The sequence below is a fragment of the Octodon degus genome, unplaced genomic scaffold, assembly GCF_000260255.1.
Source record: "Octodon degus isolate 3935 unplaced genomic scaffold, OctDeg1.0 scaffold00137, whole genome shotgun sequence".
Classification (NCBI taxonomy): Eukaryota; Metazoa; Chordata; class Mammalia; order Rodentia; family Octodontidae; genus Octodon; species Octodon degus.
Window position 1 is genome coordinate 5,606,434 of NW_004524713.1, and position 25,411 is coordinate 5,631,844.

The 25,411-nt window shown below is 50.4% G+C and overlaps 2 protein-coding genes across 7 annotated transcripts in view; one reads left to right on the forward strand and one right to left on the reverse strand.

The window, feature by feature from the left end:
- The window catches only part of LOC101571400 (protein CutA homolog), a 24,757-nt gene extending 18,915 nt beyond the window's left edge, over window positions 1-5,842 (forward strand). For 4 of the 5 annotated variants that reach the window (XM_023701572.1, XM_023701574.1, XM_023701570.1 and 1 more), the window contains exons 6-7: window positions 1,616-1,778; window positions 1,815-3,326. In XM_023701572.1, coding sequence (XP_023557340.1) covers window positions 1,616-1,745 — 130 coding nt within the window. In that variant the 3' untranslated portion in view covers window positions 1,746-1,778; window positions 1,815-3,326. Of the gene's footprint in view, window positions 1-1,615; window positions 1,779-1,814; window positions 3,327-4,964 lie in introns of those variants that run through there. The other variant, XM_023701571.1, reaches the window with a different exon arrangement.
- A 975-nt stretch (window positions 5,843-6,817) lies between these two features.
- Window positions 6,818-25,405, reverse strand: Phf19 (PHD finger protein 19). 2 transcript variants are annotated; one of them, XM_004641474.2, is made up of 15 exons: window positions 25,351-25,405; window positions 22,889-23,089; window positions 22,355-22,436; window positions 19,780-19,875; window positions 19,230-19,330; window positions 18,567-18,715; window positions 16,589-16,684; window positions 15,790-15,858; window positions 15,553-15,673; window positions 13,971-14,038; window positions 11,994-12,158; window positions 11,384-11,471; window positions 10,598-10,683; window positions 9,447-9,542; window positions 6,818-8,718 (listed from the first exon to the last, which is right to left on the reverse strand). In XM_004641474.2, exons 2-15 carry the CDS (start codon window positions 23,072-23,074, stop codon window positions 8,376-8,378), a joined length of 1,746 nt encoding a protein of 581 aa, XP_004641531.1. In that variant the 5' UTR covers window positions 23,075-23,089; window positions 25,351-25,405; the 3' UTR covers window positions 6,818-8,375. The 2 variants fall into 2 exon arrangements, with proteins under 2 accessions (XP_004641531.1, XP_023557371.1); XM_023701603.1 differs by lacking the exons at window positions 19,780-19,875; window positions 22,355-22,436; window positions 22,889-23,089; window positions 25,351-25,405 and having other exon boundaries at window positions 18,567-18,711; window positions 19,230-19,282.
- Window positions 25,406-25,411: the final 6 nt, after the last annotated feature.

Consider the following 25,411-nt stretch of genomic DNA (forward strand, 5'->3'; position numbering starts at 1 on the left):
GGGGCTGGCTGGCATGTGGTGCTGGGGGATTGAACTGCGGTCCCTGATCCTTTGCTAAGCTTGTTCTAAGTAGGTGCTTTTAGACCACTGAGCCATCTCTCCAGCCCCCCCAACATGCATTTTTATAAAGTAATATTTTCCCAAAACAAAATGACATCATTTTACTCTTTTTTTTTTTCCCCAAAAATCTGGCTTAATAAGCCATTTAGATCTCTTTAGAACCATCTTAGGACAATGTTATGCTTTTAGAAAACTGAAATTTTCTAAAAATCCTAATTTTTTGTTTCAAAACATTAATGGCAATAAATTATGTAAGTAGTCTTCATTTGAATTAGGGGCTTGGTTCTCAATTGAGAAAATGGCTTACCTAATACTATCTAGAGTTACCATTACTTGTAAACCTGACAAATTATGGTAACTTGGGCTTCAGCATAAAAATGTCCCAACAAAAAGTTATCTGATTTAGCCTATAACTCATACACAAAAGTCTGTGGCAGCTTTTTTTTTTTTTTTTTTTGAGATAAGGTCTTGCTACATACAGGCTGGGTTTGAACTCGCTATACAACCCAAGCTGACCAATTCTGTGTTCCTCCTGCCTCAGCCTCCCAAATGCTAAGACTACAGGTGTGTGCCACAATACCTGGCTAACTTTTGAACCTAGGTATACAGCAGAAGTGCTATATGTGTACCTCTCACCCTTCCTCTGAGAATATTAAACATATTAAAAATATTAAGTGAAGGGCTGAGCTTTAGTAAAAATAGCAATCTTTACCACTTCAAAGCTGTTAAGTAAAACACTTAAAAGTACATATGTGTGCGTATGATGGTAAAGAATACAGTGACAGTGAGTAGTTTGGTGGCCCTGTCTTGACTCACACTAAGGCACCAGTAATTTTACCCATCATTTCTAACACACCTTCAGGCAAAGAACATAGTAAAAAGATTAGTAAAGTAATGTTAACAGTTTTTTGGAAGCGCACAGCCTCATGTTTCCTTAGTCTGGAGAGTGCAGAGAGCTTACCTCGTGTGACAAGGCCCAGGAAACAGGAAGAGAGAAGAATGAAGGAGTGAAGAGAGATTACTGTGGGCCAAGGGTCAGTGAAGACCCTTTGGAAGAGCCCATGCTTGAGCTGGCCTTCAAGAGAGAGGCTTTGGACCAACTAACAGGAGCCAGGAGCCCAGTCTGGGTGGGGAGGAGCACAGTGTTGGCCCTGAGCAAGGCAGGGACGCAGGGGTGACAGTGATGAAAAGTCACTGACCTCCGGTGAGCGCGACTGCCAATCAGCTGCTAGACAAGTTCTCTGTCTACTTGGCCTGTTTAGTTTTCATCCATTCAATCACGTAGGTGCTATTTTTTTACCCAGTGACCTTTAGAGAAAGTTTTTGTCCATAGCCACACAGCTAGTAAGGGCAAACTCAGGATCTGAACCTGTATCTATGGGACGCCTAAAACTATCACTCAGCTCACATCTGGTGACACATGGCAGCTTGGACTCAGGAGAAGTGGGCTATGGTGCTGGCGAGGAGGGCTTAGCAGATTAGAAGGCCTCTGATGAGCCAGTCAGTGGGGTTTTACCACCTGGGTAGAGTCTGATCTCAGTCGCTCTTTCCAAAGGTTGGTGCATCCTTTTGCAATCCCAGAGGTCTTCAGTCTGCCCATGGATCAAGGAGATGTGCAGTATCTAAAGTGGCTTGAGGAGAGCATGGAGGACCAAGCGGGTGAATCTTCCTGTGCATCTTGCTGACCACCTCTGTCCTGCACAGCTGCATTCTGGGAAGTGATCTACTTCTGCTGCACAGCTGCATTCTGGGAAGAGTGATCTACTTCTGCCTCCCAGGATCTGTGGCTTCCTTGTCCCTGTTAGCACAGAGCAGCAACGAACCTGTGTTGGCTGAGAGTCTTTGGTTCCTGAGGCTGGAAGAGAAGGTCAGGCCAGAAAGAACCCAGTGGGACTTGTCTCAGAGTGCTGCTTGTTTCAAGGTGGCCAGAGGCGGGAGTGCGAGGATGGTTGTACAGACTGCAGGAGTTGGGAGTGAGGGTGAAGTTTGTCATCTTTAGTCCCAAGACTCTCAGATACCTAGGGAGAAGCTGTTCCCCTGCTTCTGATGGGCAGGAACGGATCCAATGACCTTGTTTACTTGGAAGTGGTTGGGATGCCACCTCAAGGGACTAACAAGTGCTGTATTTAAAAGGATTGATTGTAATGGTGGAATTTCAGAGATCAGCAGGATTATTTCTTCTAAAGAGGCTTTTGTTGCTCCAGAGCCTTGAGGAGGTGGCACTGGAGATTAGGGCTTCAGCATGGTCTCATGGGCTGGCACTGTCTTGGTTGTTTCTTAGTCTGATGTGACAGACTTCAGGAGGTTCTGGTGCCCTGCTCAGAAATAGCCCCGGGAACCTGCTAGGCTTATGTTTTGCACATTTGCCTTACAGAGCCCTGGAGCTTGGCAGAAACTCCCAGGGGCTGCTGGGGTGAGGGCTAGAGGCTTCCACCTATATCCTTTTTTTTTTTCCCCATCTATACCCTTTCAGTGCACTGTGTCTTGGCTCATTAGCCCTTGAGCTCCCTTGTAAAATTTGGGTTTTGTTTTTGAAGGTTTTCTTTGTCAAAGGCTAGTAAGCCACTGCTCTAAGATAGTCTCCATTTTATTATTAAAGAAAACTGCACTGTATAGATGCCCAGGAAGGGAATGGCGTGTTGTTACACCTGGCACTTTTGTGTCAGCGCGTGCTGTGTCAGTTCCAAGGTGGAGGAGCACAGGGAAGGCAGGAAATGCTGAGTCCTACTAGTGAAAAGAGAAACTTGACCCAGGCCCTGTCCATGAACCTGTCACAAAGTGAGTCCATTTGGTGGAGACCATAGGCGGTTGGGGCTGGGATCCATAGCTAGCTGTGGTTTGTGGGTCTCTCAGAGGGGCAGAGTGCAAGGGAAGCATCTGACCCCTGCTCTGCACCCCTCACCTTAGTCCTCCCAAGTAGGAGATGGGGGCGATGACCCACCTATGGAAACCTGGTAGGAACTGTGAGCAGAGGTCCTGCCAAGGTCCAGAGGACACCAGTGAGGACTTGGGGAGCTGCCTGTGGAGAGGGCAAGAGCAGGTAATGGGGATGTCCCATATTTTTATAATAGATCAGTTTCTGACACATGCAAATCTTGTACAAAGTAAACACTAAAATGTATCATAGTCTCTTGTTGATTGCATATATTACTTTTATGATAAAGTCCAATTTCTAAGTCTAGTTTTCAAGGCCCTTTTTAAAAATGTTTTTATTTTATTTTTTAGATAAGGGTCCCACTATGTAGTTTGGACTTATAGTGATCCTCCCCAGTGCTGGGATTACAGGTGTGCGGCACCACACCCAGGGCTTCAGGGCCAGCACAGCATGTGGTACCAGGGATTGAACTTGGGACCTTGTGCTTGCCAGACAGGTACTTAGACCACCAAGCTATCTCCCCAGCCCCTTCAAGGCTCTTTAGAACCTTGCCTTAGTTTACTTCTTCTATCATCTCAGACAAATGGTTCCCCTGCATCATGTGTTGTTATTCCTGTGTTCATGTGGTCCCCTCTGCCTGGATGGAATACCCTTCTATGTGAGCACCTGTGACATGCTCCTATCCAAGGCTTGGCTCCCTGGCTACAAGGACTATCTTCTGCCCTGGTGTTCCTTTCATCTTTGTGCATTACTTTGTTGGCCTTGTGCTGCTAAGTGGTGACCTGCTCAAGGTCAGGGGCATGTCACAATCTGTTTACTGCGGTACAGAATTTGGCAGCTATCTTCCCAATTGACGTTTTAAGGATTTAAATGACAAAAGCTTTCTCTACAGTACACAGTTTAAGTTGTAGAATTGGCAAAATAACTTTTTTCTTGAATTTTATTAAAGAGGGACTAATTTCAAAGGAGATGTTTCTGTGGTCTTCATGGGTTTAGTTTCTATGCAATGTTCTGAGCAGAACATTTTTTGGTGGCTTGCATTTGAGTAAATATTGAATTGACTAATACAGGAAATGGGAGGAGTGACACTTACTAAATACCAGTACTGTCTGCAAGGTGCTGTTCTATTATTGGCAGCGGAATGAGAGAAATATTATAGTCAAGACAGGGCTAGGCCCTCAAGGGACCCATTATAGAAGACAAGATACCTTGCAGCTGTGGGAGAGACAGGCACTTTGACTGTGGGCCAGACCTCAAGACAAAAGATTAAATATACTCCTATTTAATCCTATATCTCCTGGGGATGGACATCAGGGATTGATACTCTAGGTGATTTTCAAGGTATCAGTCACCTTGAAAAAGCCAGAAGAGTCACTAACCTAATCCCTTACAAGAAAAGCCCCTGTTCTGTATTCAGGTCCATTTGCTACATGACTCACTTCCCCATTTAATCCTGTTTAACCAATTTTACCTGAGTAATTATAGTTGTAATCTTACTGGTTGGCCAGTTTTGTTCTACCTCAGACCCCACCTTGGGAGTTCCCATGTTTTCCACCTTAGACCCACCTCATGTTTTATTCTATAAAATCCCTGGAAAAGGCAGATTCCTTGCCAAGCCACTTGGGTCACCTTCTGTCCCTCTTGGATAGCTTTCTCCCAATAAATATATTCTGCTCTTAACCTCCATTGTTCCTAAAATTCATTCTTGCTTTAGAGAATATAAACTTATCCCAGGAATCTTTCAGGTTGGGTCTTTCTTGCCCTATAACACTGTCTTCTAAGATCTTAGACATTATCCTTGTTCATTATCCTCCTTTGGTAGGTGAAATCCGAAAGCAGAAAGCATAGGATACTTCAAGTAAGCAGCAGACCTAGGGTGTGAAACTGAGTCTAGGATCTTAAACTAATGTTCTTACTCCTTTTGGTTCAAAGAAACTAGATAAAGTCCCTATAGACCTAGGGAACCTGATGTAGTCAATTGTAAAGAGAAAAAGTGTTAGCTTTTAAAACATCTCTTTTCCTGTGTCAGCTCGCCTAGGGTTTACACATGTATTGTGTCATTCACTCTTCACCAAGGATCTGCAACTTGATCCATTTCACAGATGACAGACAAAATTTAGAAGAGGTCAGTGACTGTAGGATCTGTGAAAGTCCAGTGTACACGGTCTGGTCACCGACCCACACTGCCTTCCCGGAAGGACACTGCGGAAGCCGGAGCAAGATCCTCGACCATTACCTCCATGTGAAAATCCCTTTCTGGTGTTTCTTAGGAAATGTGTATTTTTAATCCAGAATCTCTAGAAAAATCAATTGAGGAAGTGAAGTATCAGATTATCCTGTAAATACTAAAGCTTATTAATATAAAAACATTACTGTTTTGAAAAATCTACCTTCATCAAGCTAAAAACAAAGAACACAGAACACCAACATGCTGAGTTGGAGAGAGAACCAAGATAAAAGCATGTTAAGAGAAACAATCGCCATCTGTTCAGTCCTGCTTTTCATTGTTGCCACGACAGGAATGTATGCATCTGGCCCTGTCTGCTGCAGTCAATGTAGGTAATTTTATGTGCATAACATACTTTATATAGATTTATGAGTGGCATTCCAAGAAATAAACTTTGGAAGCAAAATAAATTCTTAAGTTGGCAACTTAGACACCTGGTTCATTTTATGAGCTGTACCCTTTCTAGGCTATTCAAATATTACAGTACTATTTTAATACATCCAGTAGATGATCCCTGGCATTTTCTAGTCTTTTTAAATCTCCTTTGCAGTCCTTCATAAATACTAGTTTTATCATGCCTTTTTATGAAACAAAATATTTTCAGATATCTATGATAATAAAGAAAGTCTGAGGAATAAAATATGTTAAGAATAACTTGGAGTTTGGGAATTTCTGAGGGTTCTGATTTCTTGTTCCACAACTGCAAAGGTAAAATGTTTGCTATGAATTTGGAAGCACTAGTCCAGACCACAAAGGAGGCATTCTTCAGCCCAGAGGCCCACAGGCTTTCTGAGGGGCTAGAGCTCTTCACTGTAGACCAGACCTTTGACTACAATCAAAGTCTTTCAACACCTAGCATCACTCATTTCTTTCATTCCATCGATTTCAGCCCAAAGAATAACCCACACACACCCCAGCTGCCACTGTGGTTCTATTCCAAGGAAAACTAAAGGCAGAAGCAGCAGGAGTGGCAGTTAATGCAGGTGTTTACAGGCAGCTGTTAGTAACACAACTAAGACCTGCACTGGGGAGTAACAAGCGCTGCTTCACCCCAGAATTACTAGAATTCAACTGCACTCTTGTCCTTCATCTCCTGTACAGCTGACCTGTCTGTTCCTTCAATCTGTTTCTCTCCAAACTGCCCTAAATTTAGAGGCTTAAAGTAATCATCAGTAATACATATGAAGTTACCCTCCTGACACACATGTGGAGCCAGGTGTTACTGGGACCACTGAAGGGGTACAGGCTACAGCATAGCCAGGTTGTACCACACTAGTTCACATTTCTAGGACAGTGTGCCTGGGTGTGACGTTTGTAGTGCCTGTACTTACACATTTTAATAGGGTCTATTTTCCATCTTTTCTCTGTGTTACTCAGCAACCCCCCTCCACCAACAGCCACCACCATGGGTCAGACTCAAGAGTAAAAACATTTCCAGATTTTCTGTGGCACTAAGGACAGGAATATCGCTGTATGTTGCAGGAAGTGGGAGAAGTGACAGGATAGCCAATGGACAGGGCCCAGCCATCCTCCTAAGCTTGTCCTCCAGGAAGCCACAGGAGCCAGAGCCAGTTCCTTCTGCTATCCAACAGCTGCTATGAGGAAAACAGGATTTTTCAAAGAGAAGTTTTACATTGTAAATCAGACACATTAATTATAACTTTAATATAACAAATGTTGTTAAAAGCAGCAATTCAAAACCATGATCTTTTAGAAGGTGCACAGGTTATTAAGGTCAGTTGGCAGTAATGCAGCTATTATCTGGTAACAATGAAATGCTAGAGTGGGGGGTTCAGGTGACCTTCCTAGGCCTTGTGCTGTCCTCCCAAGTGGGCTCCCCTCCCCCCTCTTCCCCTCCGGCCCAGTCTCTCTGAAGCCCAAGGAGGGAAGGTGCTGAGACAGGCCCCACCCAGGCTGGTTTCTCAGGAGTCCAAGAGAAGGCCTGTGAGCCTGCTGTGCTCCAAGGCCAGCAGGAAACCACAGACTGGATCCCAGGTTCCACACCCACGCTGCGCTGGGCACTCACCACCCAACAGCTCCCCTCCCACCTGGCCCCATCTGGGGGGCTCAGTGGCAGCAGCTGTGGGGCTAAGATCTGGGCCCAGTGCCTACTTGTCCCTGCTTGCTTGGCAGTACCAAGGAAGTGACGAGTAGCAGGCTGTGCTGAGGAGGCGAGATCCCTCTGAAAGGCACTAGAGAGCTGAGGTTTAAGGCAGAGGCCGGCTAACCTATGTCAGAGATCTCTTGGGGTGCTCACAGGCAGGCAGGGGGCAGGGCCAGGAGTGCACAAACAAGCTCTTCAGCCCTGCTGTTGCCCTCACTCTTCTCCCCTTTCGCTGTTCAGCTGGCAGTCAGCAAAACCCCACCAGGCTGGAGGCCACAGCAGCAGTTGGCAAGGCTAGTGCCAGTTTGGTACCCCTGCCCCCACTCCCATCAAGGCACTTCTTTCCATTTTCCAATCAAATGAGTCACTTCCTAACGTCTCTGCAAGCAGCTAAAATGAGGGCCCACCCCACCCCACCCCCTTCTGGTTTTCTTCCAGATGAGGCCGGATGCGGATGCCACCTGCAGCTCTGCATGCCCCACACCCTGGGTCCCAGTGTCTCTGCCACAGGGGTTTTCCCAGAGGCACCCACAAACATACGTGCACACACACGCACACATACATTCTAGGAGCAAGAGGAAGTGGCAGGAAAGGGAGGAAGAGAAGTTCCACCTTCAGCCACTCTCCCAGTGGGATTCCAGGGAGGACTGACGCCCAGGGGTGAGGTGTGAGGGATCCAGTGGAGGGACAGATGTGCACATAGAGGATGTGTAAACACACAAACCCACGAGGGGTGAGAGGTGCAGGAACTGAGTCTCAGGGACAAAAGGATTGAGCCTGAGGAGAAGTGGGTTACAGAGCCAACGGGACACGAATCCAGAGGGACAAAGAGTTTGAGGGGCGTGGAGTGTAGAGAGACACTGAGAACCAGCCAGTGGGACCTCAGACCCAGGCATGGGATGAAGGTCATGAGAAGCGAGAGTACGGCTGGTGAAGCGGCAGTGCAGGCTTTGGCCTTGGCTGGTGAGCAGGTACATGGGGCCTCTGGCCTGGCACTTGCAGCTCTGTCCTGCTTCCCTCCCCCACCCCACCTGGGGAAAGTGGCAGCCTATGGCTTCTGCTGTCCCTCCTTTGGTTTTTAGGACTCCTGGCATCCCGCCAAGGGGCACTCAGTAAGGGGTGGTCCCTTCCCATTCTACCAGGTACTGAACCTTGCCTTCTGGTGTGACTCTCCGGGCCAACACCTGGTACTTCTCCCCACAGGCCAGCCTCCCCGCTGCACCAAAGTAGTTGGTGATCGAGGACTTGAGGTGGGACAGGGACGAGTCATCTTCACTGATGCTTTCAAATGTGTGGCTGTCGATGCCTTCATCTGGCCGCTCGGGGCCAGAAGCCACCTCGGCACTGCTGTCCGAGGGGCAGCGTCCACCCAGCTCAGCTGCCCGCCTCTTGGCCCGCAGGGGCGTGTACGCTTTGGCTGCCAGCTTCCTCTTGCGGCTGCCCACTGTCCGTCTGTATCAGGCAGGGGAAGAGAAAGATGGTGGGAATGAGATGGAACAACCAGCAGCTTCCTGCCCTGACAATCTTGTAGGTTCCAGGAGCAGTGCCGGGCACTGGGCACGGGTGCATCGCACTGGGAGCTCATGATAGTCCTAGGTGGGCCACTGAGGGTCCAGGGAAGAAATGAACAGCTGGGAGTGACAGGGCCAGGACGCCACCTAGGTAGTCTGACTCTAAAGCAGGGTATCTTTCTGAGCTCGAGGACGGCACAGGTGTAGGTCTTCCTGTCCTTTTCTGTGCCTTCCACATAGTACAGTAGAGAGCCCCTGCTTAGGCTGCCCCAGCCCTCACCTGGGCTTCTGTAGAGCTAGCTGGGACAAGCAGGAACAGGGACAGGGCTTATGAGGTAAAGACTCCCATGCCACACAGGAAAAGGTATGGCAGAAATGCACGTATGTTCTCAGATGCTTAGAAATGGAAGTCAAGACCTGAATGAAGCTTTAGTGAGAACCAAAGAAACAGAAAGACACTAAAATACAGGGCTGGGGGTGTAGCTCAGTAGTAGGGTGCTTGCCTTGCATGCACGAGACCCTGGGTTCAGCCTGTAACAGTGAAAAACAAAACAAAATTATAGACAAGGACACCTAGACAGAGATGTCTAGGCAAAAGGTGAAGTCCTCCAGCTGAGACTCGGACAGTGGGGGCATGGGCTAGTAGTGGCAGTGCCCCAGGAATCTCACCTGGAGTCATAGGAAAGGCTGGTAGAAGCGGAGCCGGAGGTACTGGCGGCATCAGTGAAGTCCACATCTGAGAAGAAGGTCTGGCCTGAGCTGGCACTGATGGGGGAGAGAGTGAGCCTAACATTAGCCAGACCCAGCAAGGTCCTGCCATCTTGGCTCTTGGGGTCCCCTGGGATTTCAGGCCTGTTCTGTCCCTCTGCTATGTACCCTTCATCCTAGCAGAGGCCACCTGCCCACTGTTGAGCTGCCCACCAGCACACTTGCCTGTCCGTGTTCTACTCGCCCCACCTTCAAAGTCTAGGAGCTAAGAAAGCCTTCCCTGCCCACTCTCCCCGGTGGTATGGCACTCTAGCGACAATATCTGATGAGCCACAAGACACTTATGCTTCCATTGTAGATGAAGAGCTTCCATTTGTACTCATTTGGAGAGAACATGAGGAGCTTGAGAGAGGTCAAGGAACCTAGCTAAAGCACTTATGCTGGTGAGCAGGGTTTGGAGCACAGGTCTCTCTGAATCTAAATTTCTCACTCCTTCCTCCATAATCTCCAGAGCAATGAATCTAAATTTCTCTAAATCTAAATTTCTCACTCCTTCCTCCATAATCTCCAGAGCAATGAATAACCTTCAGTGACATTGGAATGAGAGGATAAAGGTATAGTTCCCTCCTCTGGGTGCTGTGGGCAGACACAGGAAGGTGTCCAGCACTGCCTGGGGGGGGGGGCAGCAAAGGCCTCCTGGAGGAAGCAGGCTCCAGAGTTTCCAGAAGCGGGACAGCAGGACAGAATGCATTTCAGATAAAGGGACAGGTGTAAAGAGGAGGGGCATCAAACTGCATCGTAAGGGTGGGACCACCAAGCGATTTGGGTCTCCTGTGTGAGGTGACAAGTGCTACAGGAGGGAGGGGGCCATCACCCAGCCACCTTGGCTGCTGCTCTGGGGAGCAGGAAAGTGCTAGTGTTAAAAGAGCCTCCTGTGGGCCCATGCAATGTGGACCCCGAAGGAGGCCCCACTCTTTCAGAATGGGAGAAATCAATGATTTTTCCCTTGTCCCCCTCCAAAGCCCTGCCCACGCTGGGGTGTGTGGGGAGCCTCCACCGTCAGTTCCTTTCTAGTCTCCACAGCAGCCTTTTCTGCCGGGCCCCTCAGATACCTCTTTAAACTCTGAATTTCATCCAGCGTGAAGTCGAATATGCTGGCCAGGTGGTGGTTGGTGCTCCAGGCCGAGGTGAAGTCACTCTGCGGACACAGGAAGGAGAAGGCTGTGTCAGCACGTGTCGAATCTGCCTCCCCACATACCCTCTCCCCAGCTGAGGGCCACACAAGCTGTCCACTGTCCGCCAGGGCTGCTAGGGTGAAGACCCGCCAATTCCTTCTATTCCTTGTCCTGACCAAAGAGCCAAGTCACCTAGTTCTAGTCCTGGTCTTGTCTCCAGCCCTTGGAGATCTCTCTGGGCCTCAGTCACCCCGGTATAAGATGGGGGCAACCCCTTCCCTGTTTCATTCTTAAGAGGTTTCAGGAAGCATAATGAAGTTAAATAAATATGATTGGAAAAGTGCCTTGTAAACTGTAAAGTGCTGGGAGATGAGGCATGGTTAATACTACTGTTCACGTTCACCAGGAGGGGTTAATTAGGGATGCAGAAGACAAGCCCTAGGCTTCTGGTTCTAGGCTGGGTTTGGACACTACCTTGATGGGCAACCCACGGGAATGTCACTGCGCCACCCTGCCCAGAGTTTCCCCACCTGCTCAGGCGGGGGCAAGGAGTCCCTGGGTTCTCAAAGAGATCTCGGGAAGGTAAGGGAATGGTCTCCGGAGAGCTCTGCTTTTCTCTGTCACTGTGATGGGGAGTTTGGACTGTCCCCTGAGCCTGGGGGACTTTGCTTTCTGTGTGTGCTGGCCCTGCGTGTGAAAGTGAAAAGGAAACAAGGAACTAACACTGGGAATAGCATCTTCCAGCAAAAACTTTGATCTTTTTCTTCTATAAACTCGCCTTTTCTGCTGCTGGAATTCGTGAGGCAACAAACTGTGGAGACAGAAAAGGGAGAGGATGGCCCAGTCAGAGCCTGAGGGCCAGAGGATGGCCCAGAGGGAGGAGCCTCACCAGTGGTGGGAACGGGGCCTGTGAGGAGGACACATCCTCTGGGGAGGGAGGGATGGGGGGCCTGTTGTTCAGCAGAGAGAGAAAAGGTCATGTGTGTCTACAGGCCCTGCACCAACACCCAGGAGGCTGCGGCAGGCTCAGCCAGGAGGGCAGGGGTGCCTTAATGCACTCCGGTGCCCCCTTCTCTTTGTCCAGCCAGAATGCAGCAGGCAGGGTCCCTGATCTGGCTTCCCCTGAATGAGGCAGAGGGTAATGGCAGAAGGAGCCTGGAAGCCACTAACTTGCCCTCTCCAGGTGCCTGCAGCTGGCTATAGGGACTCTCAGCTACATGGATGCCACCAGACTGGGTGGGCCCACTGCATGGCCCATCTGTTGGGTGTAGGCGCTGGGAGCAGAGAACCCGAGTCTGGCCGCAGCCCCAGCCCTGGGTCCCCAAGCACTGACCCAGGCTTGCTCTTTCCTCTCTTACGCAGCTCAGAGGAGGTGGCACCATTCTCCCTTGGTGCCAGGCCCTTGTCAGGTAGCAGCTTCCCCGGTGGGTTCGGTGGGACCCGGATGCGAAGGCGGAAAATGCACTTTTTCTTCTTGATCTCCTTGCCGCAGAGAAACCTGGGGGTGGACAGGGAGGGAATGTCCTGGAGTCAGTCAGTCCATCCTCAGGGGGAGCTAGTGTTACACAAGCCTCTGGGGCTCTCCTGGCTCCTGACATAATCCAGAGTGGCCTCAGAGGATGCGAATTCCTCCAAGTCCACCAAGTGATGGGTCCCAGCTGAGAATGTGGCAGATGAGGGTAAATGCCCCCTCCAACAGGTGTGCAGCTCCTGCTGCTCCTCTCCTCTCTTTTCTTCTCCCCTTCAACCAGCTCCAAGGCTGCCTCTTACAGGAAAGTGTCAGTTCACAGTGGAACTCTTAGGGTCCCAATACCCCCATCTCATTCTCCCTCAAAACTGAAGAGACCCTGCTAGGCTCCTCCTCCTTTAACACTGGCCGAGCAGCCTTGAGGCTACAGCGATGGCTCAGGTCCAGGCCTGCCCTCAGCGGTCTGTCCCCTGGGAGACCAGAGGCTGCTCACTGAAGGGTGGGCTGTGCTGGATGCAAAGCAGGAGAATTAAGAGTGTGTCGTTCTGCCAGAGGTAGAGGAGAGCTGGCACGGGAACAGATTTACCACAGCAGCTCAATAAGTTCTCATTGATAAAATGGATGAATAAATGGGACAGCAGAACACCCCAGGCAGAGAGCAGAGCCCCCGCAAGGACACTGGGCGAGGGAGCCAAAGGCACAGTGGCTGCATCCGGAGTCAGTGTGATGCCAGATGTCCCCCAGTCTCATGCAGTCCTAGGCGGGGCTTTCTCAGAGGAGGCTGAATCTAGATTGTGTGACTGGTTCACGGTGCAATGCTAGGATTAAGGTGGGTGATTTCTACGTCATTCCACTGATTGGTTTGGCACCGCCCTAATCCCAGCAGCCTGGATACAATATAAGCAACAGAAAGAGCATGTCTTGCCCCTTCCCTGTTGCTTTGGCTCTCTTTGCCTACAATTAATTACTTCTCCTCTGTAATCCCCCTTTGCTAAGCCACTCTGCCTTGGAGCCAGGGGATTATGGACAGAAACCTCTACAAACTGTGAGCTAAATAAACCTTTCCCTCTTTAACTTCGAGTGCCAGGTATTTTGTCTCAACAATGAGAGAAAAGTAACCAAGGCAACAAAGCAAAGGGACAATGACAGAAGACAAGTAGGCAGGGCCTGATCATAAAAGACCATCAATACCTGCTTAGGAGTCGAGGCACTTCCTGCGGTGGTGGGGGATGTAGCAGGCTCTGGGTTCCGAGAGCCCAAGGGGAGGACACAGGCAGGGGGATGGGTCAGGAGGTTGCAGCGCACCTGAGAGACGGTTATCTAACCACTCAGTGCCTGGCCCAGGACCCTAGCTGGCTTCAGCAGGAGGGTCTCTCAGAGAGCAGGAGGCCTCCCCTATGGAGCTGAGCCCAGTACCCAGGTGAATTAGGGTGCTAGGGTGCCTGGCAAAGGAAGAGCCCTGATGCCCGTTGTCCCCTGGACTCTAAAGCATGGGAAGGAATGATTCAGTCAAAGAGAAGGGGAGAGGGGCTGGTGAGATGGCTCAGTGGTCTAAAGCACCTACTTAGAACAAGCTTAGCAAAGCACAGGGACCATGGTTCAATTCCCCAGCACCACATGCCAGCCAGCCCCGCCCCCTGGTGGGCTGAGCTGGCCACACACACACAAAAATAAATAAATTAAATTAAATTAAATTAAATTCTCAAGTTTTTAAAAAAAAAAAAAAGAAGGGGAGAGAAACAGGCAGAAAGACAGGTCAGGCAAAGGGTATGAGCAGGGGAAGCCTTCAGACTACAGTCCCTCCAGTCGCGGCTGAGGCATTCCCTTTGTCCCTGCACGCACCGGCTTTTGTAGCTGTTGAGAGCGTTGAGGAGATGTGGTCCTCGATCTGTTACAGGAGTGCTGGTGAGCTAGGGGAGAAGAGGCCAGCAGGACAGTGAGACCCCGCCTGTGCATTCTGCAGGGCCCTGCTGTTCCCTTCTCCTGCCCCTCCTGAGTCCTGAAATGTCATGTTCCCATCTGTATGTGGAGAGACAAACTTCTGGCCTAAACTTTTCAAGAGCTTCATACTCTCCACCAGGAATGGTTGTCCATTCCCAGAGGTCTACACCCCTGGGGAGGCTTAAGATTGGAGGTTTGTGAGATCAAGTCCTAGTTGAGCAGCTTAGTGAAACCCTGTCTCAAAAGAAAGAAAAAAAAGAAAAACCAAGGCCTGGCACTGTAGCTTAATGGTAGATTGCTCCTGGGCTTGATCTCTGTGACAATGAAAATATAAACAATAATATGGAACACAACAAAAACTTTAGTAACAAAAGCTTTGCAAAAGTGTTTACAGTGCTGGACAACAAGAGTGGGGAAAAACTATGCTCAACAGTAAGGAAATGATTTAAAATTATTTTACTATAGCATCTAAACCCTTTAAACTGAAAAAAATATATATATAGAAGAGACTGGAAGGAAATGTATTTGTGAAATATTTCTAGTTACTTCTAGGTAGCATGACATAAGAATATGGATTTTAGCTTCACTTCCTAATTATTTTTGCCAATTTCTTTTTCTTTCATTTTATATATTTGGTATAGGGTCTCACTACACAGCTTGAACTCATAGTGATCCTCCTATCTCATCCTCCCCAGTGCTGGGATTACAGGTGTGCATCAGCATACGGTACTGGGGTTTGAACTTCGGTCCTTACACTTGCCAGGCAGGAGCTTAGACCACTGAGCTATCTCCCCAGTCCAGAGCAAAATATTTTTAATAATGCTAACTGTTTTTTAAAGCTTATTACAGGTATGATTCATAAATGACCAAATGCTCTAAGTGAAAATGTTACATAAAACTCAAAGCAAAGCCATAAAGGGTACTTTTTCTTTTATCCTTTGTCTCATCAGAGTAGAGTTTGGGACAGTCAGTGGAGAAGATGCCTGGCTCTGCAACAGCAGAGACCATGCTGAAGGCATCAGGAGGGCTCAAAGGGTGCCACCCCCATGGCAGAAGCGATCATGAAGGTCATGGCTCCTGCTCTAGCTTGGCCCTCGCCTAGCAGCTGACTACCTCTGCTGAGCTCTGACATTCTCTAAATCTCTGTTACCTCACTGCATGGATCTGTGCTGTGGCCCAGTCCTCTGGAGACCACTATTCAGAACAGGATCAGCAGGGGGCAGGCACACTCCACTTTCCATCCTAGCCATGAACTCTGGAGAGCTCCAAAAGATTCAGCAGAAAGCCCACTCTGCCCAGACTGGACCCATGATCCTAGATCCCAGAGACCAAGCTGGTGAGGCAACAACTGCCAACTTTCAAAATTTGAGTTGGAGGCAAGGACTCGGCACAGCAGCTCGGGACACACCGAGGCCCTAGCATGCATTGTGAGCCCACTTGAACATCCCTGACTTCTGCCACTCACACTGGCCACCCTGCATACCTTGCCAAGCTGCAGGAGCTCCCAGTGGTGGTTCACAAAGGCCAGAATCTCCTCAAAGTCAAAGTACTTCTTCTTGCTCTGCACCCCCAGGTTGTAGAGGGCCAGGTGAACCACATCCACCCTAGGCAACAGGGCAAGGAGATGGGCCAGGTGAGGAGCAGGGACAAGCTGGAGGGAAGAGGGACAGGCAGGCTGGGAAAGCACAGCATGAGCTGGAGCCGAGCCCCACCCTCTCACCATCGCAGGGGCAGCCTCTCGATGTACTCTGGGCCCTGGTTACACACGGAGCAAAAGAAAAGGTAGAACCTGTGGGAGGCAAAGGGGCCTCTGGTGGGAAGGGCTCTGACACACCCACCGCCCAGGCCAGCCCCCTCACTTCCCACCTGTCTTCCCACAGCATTTCACTGCTGGGGCTGGTGGCCTCTCAGGGATGGGCATGGGTGAGGACAGGGCAGGACAAAGAACAAAGAATATGCCCCTACTCTCAACCCCCTTTCCCCCAGATACAGCCCTGGGGTTCACAGGCTGAATTCACAAGCTGAGCTAGGTTGTGCTGTAGTAGTCACCGTCTTCCCTTGGAGACATACACACACAATCACAGCATGAGACTCCAACCCAAAACACGGAATATCTGGTTTGACATATAGAACATCTCCCAGGAGCACAATTCTATTAGACAGAAATCATCCACTTCCCCAATGGCTCCTACAACTCTGGGCAGAGCTGGGGCAGGGACTGTGATGTCAGCCTTTCTTCCCCAGACCATTAAAGAGACCGTGGCTTAGGGAAGGGTAGGATTTGCCTAAGGTATGCCACAAGTCAATGGCAATTAGGAATGCAGCCAAGCACATCCTTTATCGGAGAGCTGGGGCCTTATTCACCCTGAGCTGCTCCCTGTACACGGCTATAGGTTACCATAACTGCCGTCCACCTTGTGTGGAGCCTGGCAGGCCATCTGCAGGCATTTGCTGCTCCATCCCTCCTGTCCCATCACCACCTGACTCTCATAGCCCAGCTAGACCAAAGGAGCACCTACCGATCTCCAAACATCATAGGCTCATTGAGGCACTGTGTGCAGGCCTCGTGGAACCACTGCCTACACCGGTAACATTGCAGCATCCGCAGGTACCATCTGGAGACAGAAGAACCAGGTCAGCCAGGCATGAGGCTCAGCAAGCATTCTCAACCAGACTTAACCTCTACCAGACAGACAAGAGAACTGCCAGTTTTCAAGTGCTTTTAGTCTATTCCAGGGCACGTCCTGGGAGCCAGACTCATACTACTCCATTGGATCTTACCATCTGTGAAAGGTAAGCCACCGTCCCCAAAGTATAGATGAGTCAGAGGTTAAAATGGCTCGCTCAGGGTCACTCACAAAGCAGGTGGAGGATGGCAATTTAAATCCCAGTCTCCCCAACTTCAAAGCCCATGCTCATCCCAGTGTCCCCAGCTTCAAAGCCCATGCTCTTCCTGCCATGACATGCTGGAGCTCAAGCTTTTGGACTGTTTCCCCCTCCCCCACCCACACACAGTTTCTCGAACATCACTGACAAGGACAGGTTTGCCTGAGAGACTTAGTGGAAGAATGATGTGTCCTGTACGCCACCGGGGGCAGGCCTACCTCTGCTTTTACTCATCCACTACTGTTATCTGCCCTTTTATGGCCATTCAACAACTAGTCAGTGACTATGAGCCAGGTATTCCATTAACAACAGTTAATGCTATTTTTACCCTTTGTCGGGTGTGGTACAGATTAACATTGCAGGTTCCTTGGTCCCCTTCAGAATGACTGGACCTTTGGGGGGAAGCCTCCAGGAGATGCATTTCTAACCTCAGCCATTAAACAGGGAGAAGCACTGCCTCAGTGCTATAAAGGTGTCGCTAAGCACTATCCAGCTGTTATCCATCAGGCCTCCCAACACTCTGGGAAGCTCATGGGCAATTAAGGTAAGAAGTCCATGAAGTAGTTTAAGTGATTTTTCTGAGTTGCCTAGCTGAGCTGAGCTGAGCTTTCAAACCTTCAGGGTTTTTATTTTTTTAAGTGTATTTAGTACATGGTCTACAGGGTCTCACTACAGATTGGACTCATAGTGACCTTCCTGTTTTTAGCCTCCCAAGTGCTCAATCATCTCAGCACCCCTGGGATGAAGCCAGCAGGACACTAGGCCTTCAGTTCTTGTGACAGGAACTGTAGTGAGATGCTGGACTTAGAGGGGCCAAAGGCTGTTTTCTTGAGGGCAAAGCCCCCATCTGTAGGTCTTTAAGTCTGCAGGTCCTTTCACAATGTCTGGTGCAGTCAGCCAAGACCCAGGTGAACCAAGAATGTTGATCAAACTCTGGCCCCCCAGCAGAGCAGGAATTCCCTCCACAGAACCCCAGCATAGGCCTGCTGGCTCTTAGCTAGGGAAAAGGTGCTTCCCCATTTAATTGGCTCTTACAGTGAAGACCATCTTAACCCCCACACTACAGCAGCATCACCGCCAACAGCTCATGTTTTCTAAGTGATTATCAAGTACCAGGCACTGTGTGAGCCTTTGTATGGCTCACAACAAGCACATGAGGTGAAAATAGTAGGACAACTCAGACTCCTAGGTCACACGGAGCCCATAAGAAGAGGTTGGGCTCTGGACATCTTGGGAGGATCTGGACCCAGTGTGAGGCCTGGGCACTTCATTACTCTTCAGTACTTCCTTCCTTCCGATGGGGTTCCAAAATAATACCTCTGCGCCCTCTGTGGACCCGCTACAGGGAAAGTGCTGGACGCCGCAAGGAGCCCCATTCTTGGCCTTAATCTTCAGGTTCTCACTTCGGCTCCTGCCAGCCAGAGCTTTACCTCAGATCACACCTCTCCAAGATCCTTTGGTGACTTTTCTGGCTTGCCCTGGTGGTAGGATGCTCCCCAAGCTGATCTGCCTTTCTAGGGACCCTCCTACAAACCATCTGGTGGGTCCCACCCTCAGTGGCCCCACCCCCTTGCTGACAGCACAGCCTGCCCTCCCACCCTCGCAGCTTACTCTCCAGGCCCACCACAGTAGCAGTAGCATTGCTGTTGGTTGGTGCGGTGGGGTGAGTCCCAGTCAAGCTCCTCAGGCTGGTAGGACAACACCATCTTCACGGCCTGCAGGGTCCTGGCGATGGCTCCCTTCTTCAGCGCGCCACCTTTCTGGGGGGAGACGAGAGCCCAAGTCACCTGCTGGTTCTGGTTGGGCCACATAAGTCAGCACACAGCTACTAAAGAGAGTGCTGTCCAGGATGGGCAAACGCAGGTATCCCAGGGGAGTCAGGAACAAAAGGAGCTTCTCAATTCCTCTTGTCCCAGAAGGATCTCCATTAATAATAGTATTGACAGTAATAGGCATGCATAATACAAGGGACCACTACGAACACAATGAATGTGGGCATTATGGGACTTTAAATAGTAAACACCATTAACAAGGAGCCTCCTACTACTGACACCATAACTATGTCCATTTACAGCTGAGGAAACTAAGGTTTGGGGAAGCTCCAGAACTTAACCAAGCACATACTGTTGGTCAGAGGCTGAGACATCTCCTGTCTGAAAAGCCTCATTGGGGGTCTTCTGCTTGGAGCTTCTTGTTTGTGATTGGCCATTAGGCCTGAGCCCAAGGGCCTCTGGGCTCCCCACAGGAAGAGGCAGGAAAGGACAGAAGACTCACCCGCACAGCCAGTGCGAAGATGCAGCGTCGGCAGAACCAGGGTGTGAGCAGGGGCCGGTCAGCACTACCCGCTATGGGGATGTGGCACTGCTGGTGGTAACCTATGGCAGAGGAGGGGGTAGCGAATGCCTGTGAGGAAGCCACTGGCCCAAAGGCAACAAGGCTAGTAGGAGGGCTGAGGCAAGCCCTGGGAGGAGGGAGCACTGGCTGCCAGCTGCCAGGGGACTGGCTGTGATGCCCACTTAGCCAAGTTGGTATCTACCCTGGGAACTACAACCACCGGCCAAGGTCTGGCTTTAGCACCTGTACCCCTTCTTTCTTTCCCACCCATGCTGTCCACCTGGGAAGGCCCCAAGCTGCAAACCCCAATGTACTTTCTCAGGTCACCTCCCTGGGTCCTCATTCACAGACTGGCTCCCTTGTACCCTGGGGCTCTGGGAGAAACAGGAAGCCAGCTGAAACCATAGCCACGTCGGGCAGTGCCCATCAGAGGCCAATGCAGCAGGGGCCCACAGGCTGGGCCCTTTCAGGGCCCTGCCCACCCACTCACCCAAGCCACATTTCCCACAGATGAGGATCTCATTCAGCGGCCCAGACGTCTTCCCCAGGCAGATGCTACACTTGGGCTCTTCCCCTGGAACGCCAGCTGAAAAACAGGCTTCCTGGCTCAGGTCCGGCTCACAGGAAAGAGAAGACTTAGAAGCAGTGGAGGGGCTGAGCTTCTACTCCACATCGGGCCGCAGAGCCCACTGCATAAATCTTAAAGCCCACTCATAAGAGGCCAGTTATAACTGCCCCATCTAAAGATGGGGAAACTGAGGCTCAAGGGAGCTAAGTCCCTTGCCTAGCTAGGAGAATTGGGGTTCAAACCCATGGCTATCTGGCCTCAAGCCCTTTGTTCTTCTGACCACATTGTGCAGCCCCTCCTGCATACTTTAACTTGTTTTGTTAAACATTTTTATGTTAGCCTTTATTATGGGATAATAATAATATGTTATAATGGTACTCTGTGGTCTCACAGTTATACTCCTGGCTAATCTTGTTTTGACTAGAGTCCAACCCACTTTTCCTTCTTGTCATTATTTTAAATGAAGATATAGATCTCAATCGTTTTCCCATAAATACTTAGGCTATATCTGTGAAAGATCAGAACTCAGCCTTTACTGCCTCTAAGTATCAAAATGTCAGTTAGTGGTCACAGTTCTGTCCCTCAAAAATATCATAATTTTGGTTTTTAAAAATCAAGATATAAATGAAACCCACATTTGATGATCAGTTGATACACTTTTAGGATTGCTTTTTATCTCTTTTTCTTTTCTTTTCTTTTTTTTTTTTTGTTGTTGTTAAAAAATAAACATTTTTATGTCTGTAAGAGAAGTAGGGGGTGGGAACATAGTTCAGCACCATAAGCACCTGCCTGGAAAGCTCAAGGTCCTGAGTTTGATTCTCAGTACCGAGAGAGGAGAGAGGAGAGATGGGAGAGGGGAGAGGGGAGAGGGGAGAGGGGAGAGAGAAGAGAGGAGAGAGGACGTGGTATAAATACATTTCAATGTGCACTTCATCCTATTTCCTATGCAGACTGAAAGTTTTGTAAAGGCAAACACACTCTCACATTATCTCTGTATCCCTGGACCTCATCTGGAATATGGCCTGGAATCGGTGTTCAAGACATGTTTATGGAATAATGCACCAAACAAGGACCTTTGCACCTCTTCCTGAATGTGAGCCTGGCAAGTGGTGCCACTTTGGTCTCAGTTAAGTTCTCAATAGCTTACTGAAACAATGGTGAGAGCTCCAGGGTACCCAATCTGTGCTCTCATCTTAGGAGAGGGCCACCGTGGTAACCAGGAGGAGCAGGCGCCCAGCTGGGGACACAGCTGTTCCTGGGCTGAACATTAACTCTAGTCTCTCCATAGTGCCTAGTGGGCCTTCTACAGAAGCCCTGCTAAGGTGAACTGTGTTTCTTCTCCATCTGGGTCCTTAGGCTGTGTTCAGTAAAGACATGTAGGAGAGAAGATTTTCACAGATTGGGATTTGTATATTACAGATTTAGGGTCGGGGCGGAGAGAAGGAATTAGTCTCTGTTGACTACAAGTTCCTGGAGGTGGCACTACCAAACAACTCTGTTCTGAGGTCTCCAGCTGGCAGATTTCTTGGAATCTTTTACTGTAACACGTTCTTTAAAAACTGCTTTCCTGTAACTCAGGAGCACAGAGCTGTGTATGTCACATGGATTATTTAATCCTCCTAATCACCCTATAAAGCCAGGACCTTCATTACCTTCTTTCAAAGAAATTGAAACTCAGATAATGTTACTTGCCCAAGGCTCTACAGCTAGTAATAGGCAAAGCTAGAACTCAGTCCAAGGCCTATCTGACACTAAAACCTGCCTCTTCCTCCCAAGGGGCTGCATCTGTTCTCCAGTGAGGATAAATGGCAAACAGGTTTCTTTTCTTAAGCCAACTCCGGTAGTAGTTGCTTGGAGCTCTGTTAAAAAAATGAGTGTCAGGGCTGACTGTTGACATCTGTCATGTGCGTGGGAGAAAGAACGGCAGCAAAAATGCCACAAATTTGTGATCTCTGCAAGACAACATCAGCTCTCTGGCCAGGATGGTAACCAGTCCAGCTCCCTCTCCATCCTGAAAGCAGGTTGAGGCCTACCCAGGCACGTTCACCGTCAATGCTGCCTGACTGATTAGTTTTCTCGGTCTTTCTCCAGCTTTTACTCCAGGAATAGAGCTGCTTACTAGCTTTCTTCACATGCTGGTGGGGGCGCTGCTCAACTCTGATTGCCAGCTGTCCTCATTCTTAGCCACTACAGACTGAGACTTGGAGCAGCAAGAGACAAAGTGCAGCAAAGAAACACAGGCCTGAGACCCAGCCCCAGCGCTCTCTGCAGTTCCCTGAGCCATCTGCCCTGCCTCCCTCATTAGCCCTGAGCCCTAAGGGAGAGGACAGCTGTCACATGTCTGGCAATCTGATTGATCATCGTGAGGGTGAGGTTCATGGACCAGACCAGGACAGATGCCAGGAATAATAGATGGAAGGAGAAAAGGAAACACTGAAGGTAGTGGAAGAGAGAGACCGGGGAAGGTAGGAGTATCCTCAGTGTCAGGAGTACTCACCATGCTGTATGTCCTTCCATAGAACCCAGTATTTTGAGTTATCTTCAAAAGTCACAAGGCAGCTTTGCTTAGAACTGCTGACCTGGAGTGTGGCGAGAACAGTGTGAGAGAGTGGCTGCTAGAGCCCAGCTAGAGTGTGTTCGTCCTCCCCTCTTGTGTTGTGCTTCAGAAAGCAGGGCTAAGCTGGAGGGGGAAGAAGTTAACAGCTTTGTGCTCCTAACTCTGGAGCTGACAGCCAGGGCTGGCAGGCGACTTGGCCATGCCAAAGGCAGACAAACAGGCCACGTGGTCACCTGTGCTCCTCTCCAGCCTGGTTCTGTTTGCTCTGTGGGTTCTCAGAGCACTCTTCTAAAAAGCTGACTGGACAGTGTTGGCCCTCAGGATGGTCCTGGAAAAACCAGGTTCTGGCTCCTCCCACCTTCAATTCTGGTTATGAGGGACATAAGGAGAACTCCCCAGGAATCCCCCATCACTAGGTGAGATGAACAGAGAGATGCCGAGCCTGGGATGAAGGACCAGAAAGGGAAGTCTTACCCTCTTGATCTTCCCAAGGTAATACAGTCCATCTGTCCACCGGCACAGCACATACTGGCCCTCCGTCAGCTTGGACATCAGGTCTTTGAAGTTGTTCTTGGCTTTAGCCAAGGCCCCCTTGTTGGGGAGGTGGCTGGTGGCACCATAGCAGTCGCGAGTCCCTGAATCCAGAGCTCGGTTCTCCATCAGCTTCCGCTGACACTTGAAGAGAAAAAGAACAGGGATTTTACTTCTTGCCTCCCTGCTCCTGAAAGTCCATCAGGGAAAGGAAAAAAAAAAAAAAAAAAAACCTACTATCCCTACTATTACTATCATCAGCGCTGTGTGCCAGACACATTTATTATTTCACTGAATCTTCATGACAACCCCACAGGAGGAAGACATTAGTATTCCCATTTTGCAGATGGGAAAACAGCTATGGCAAGGAGAAGTGACAGATGGCAGACAGAGGCCTGACTCATAATCAGGTGAGCTGACTCTAAGTCCTGCTCTCTCACTTCTAGAACCTGCCACTTCTAAGGAGAATGAGTCTGTGAACCAACAAAACAGGGATCCCTATCCAGGACCCTTGAACTGTAACCTTGCCCCAGTAGGTTGAGGTTTCCTCTCTTCTTAAGCAGATGCACCCACCCTTACTCTGAGATCCAGCCCTAAGAGGGAAAACACCTGAGACGCTTGCGAACTAGCGTAGACTTGGCCACCTGCATCTTTTGTAACCACCTTCTGTGTTCTCAGTTAGGGGATCATTTCATGGATACCAGTTCTGGGGTATTTAACCTGCTCATCCTGTTACCCAAATACGCATTTGCTCCAAGCAATACTGCCAGCCCCATTAGCCTCCCCATGCCTGGCTCTCCCCATCCTATTAGATGTGCTGCTGCACTTTGCCTTCTCTCCCGGGCAAGACTGCTACCATCATCCTCAGGAGCCCTAGCACACTGCTCGCCCCCCACTTCTCCAACCAGTAAGCTGTCACAGCTGGCCAGCCTCCAGCACAATGACCCCTGCTCTGTGTCTTCTTTTCCATCCCCCTGCCCTGGTTCGGGCTCAGCCCTTTTGGCTTGGGCCATTCATTCATCCACCCCTTAAGTACTTTTTCTCTGAGCCTGTGCTAGGCCCGTGGGCTTTGGAATTTTACCACCACATCCCAGGCCAGTCCTGCTTTCCTGCCTCTCTTCCAGACGCTCCCAGAAACCATATGGGCTTCCTTAATGTCAGTGTTCCCTCCTCCTGTCTGGGCTCAGCTGGCTCCAGGCACACCGGCTTGCCGCACCCCCCTCCCCCGCTCCCTCACCCCCCTATTCACTGTAGCCAAACAGCCTTGATTGGTTCCCTACATCTCTTTGGTCTCCTCCCTCTCTGAGGCATTGGGCACCTGCTGTCACGACTATCTGTCCATTGGGAAAGTTCTGTCCATGTCTGCACAGAAGTTTGTGTGTGTGCACTCCTAATAAGATTGTGTCAATGGATGCCTATAGCAGCGTATGTGTAAATGAATATGTGAAACTAAATACATAGGTGTGCGTATAAGGGGCCCTGGGGTGGGCAAGGCACTGCTGAAGTCTTTGCTTCCCGGAGAAGGGTGGCCATGTGTCTCCCGACCCAGTTCCTCTCTTCTTCAGGGCAGAGAGCACCAGAACTGGGCAGGGCATGCAATGGGAAGTCCTGTCTTCTGCCACCTGGCACCCGGGGGCTCTACAGGGGCCTGGCTGCAGCAGGTTCACAAACTGACACTTCCTCTCCCACTGCGCCTTTGGGAGCCAGCCCGGTCGCCGCACCCCACTTGACTGAGCGGGGGCCTCCGTGGCGGCCCCCACCCCCGCCCCATCATCCCGGAGAGGCCCCCGCGGGCCGTGATTGGCTGATTCAAACACATCTGCAAAGAAATGCCTTTTTGCGGGTTCCCGTCGGCGTCCAGTTCAAATCCGCGGCGCCCCGCGCGCGGGGCGCGGGACCGGGCGGGGGCAGGAAGCGAGGGTGATTCATGCGCCAGGGCCTCTCCCAAGGCGGCCGTTGGCTTTTAAAAAAAGTGTTCAGGAGGGGGAAAAAAGCTTGCAGAAGTGCCCCCTTGGGGTCTAGCGCTCCGCTCCTCTGTCGCCCGGACGCCCAACCGCCCCCGTCCCGAGCAGCCGCAGCCCAACTTCGGACGTGAGCAAAATCTCAAACGCCCTGCCCGTCCTCCCTCTCAGCCGCTGCACGGGGAAAAGAAGGGCTGTGGGCAGGGAAGCGCGACCTGTCACCCACGCGCCCCCGGGTGGGGAGCCCCGATGGGGTTCCCGCTGCCCCGGAGGCACGGATCGCCCGGTCCCCGAGACGCACGGCCCCCGGGACTGCAGCGTCCCTCGGCGCTCGTCCCGCCTAAGTTCCGCCGCTGCGGAGGGAGGCGCGTGCGGGCGAAGAGGAGCGTGCGGGCGAGGCGGCGCTGTCCCGGCCGGCGGCGCCCGCTGCGCCGAGCTCCTTACCGCGAGGCTGCGCGTCCGCGGGTCCCCCTTGGCGTGCGGCCACCAGGCACATCGGCGGCGG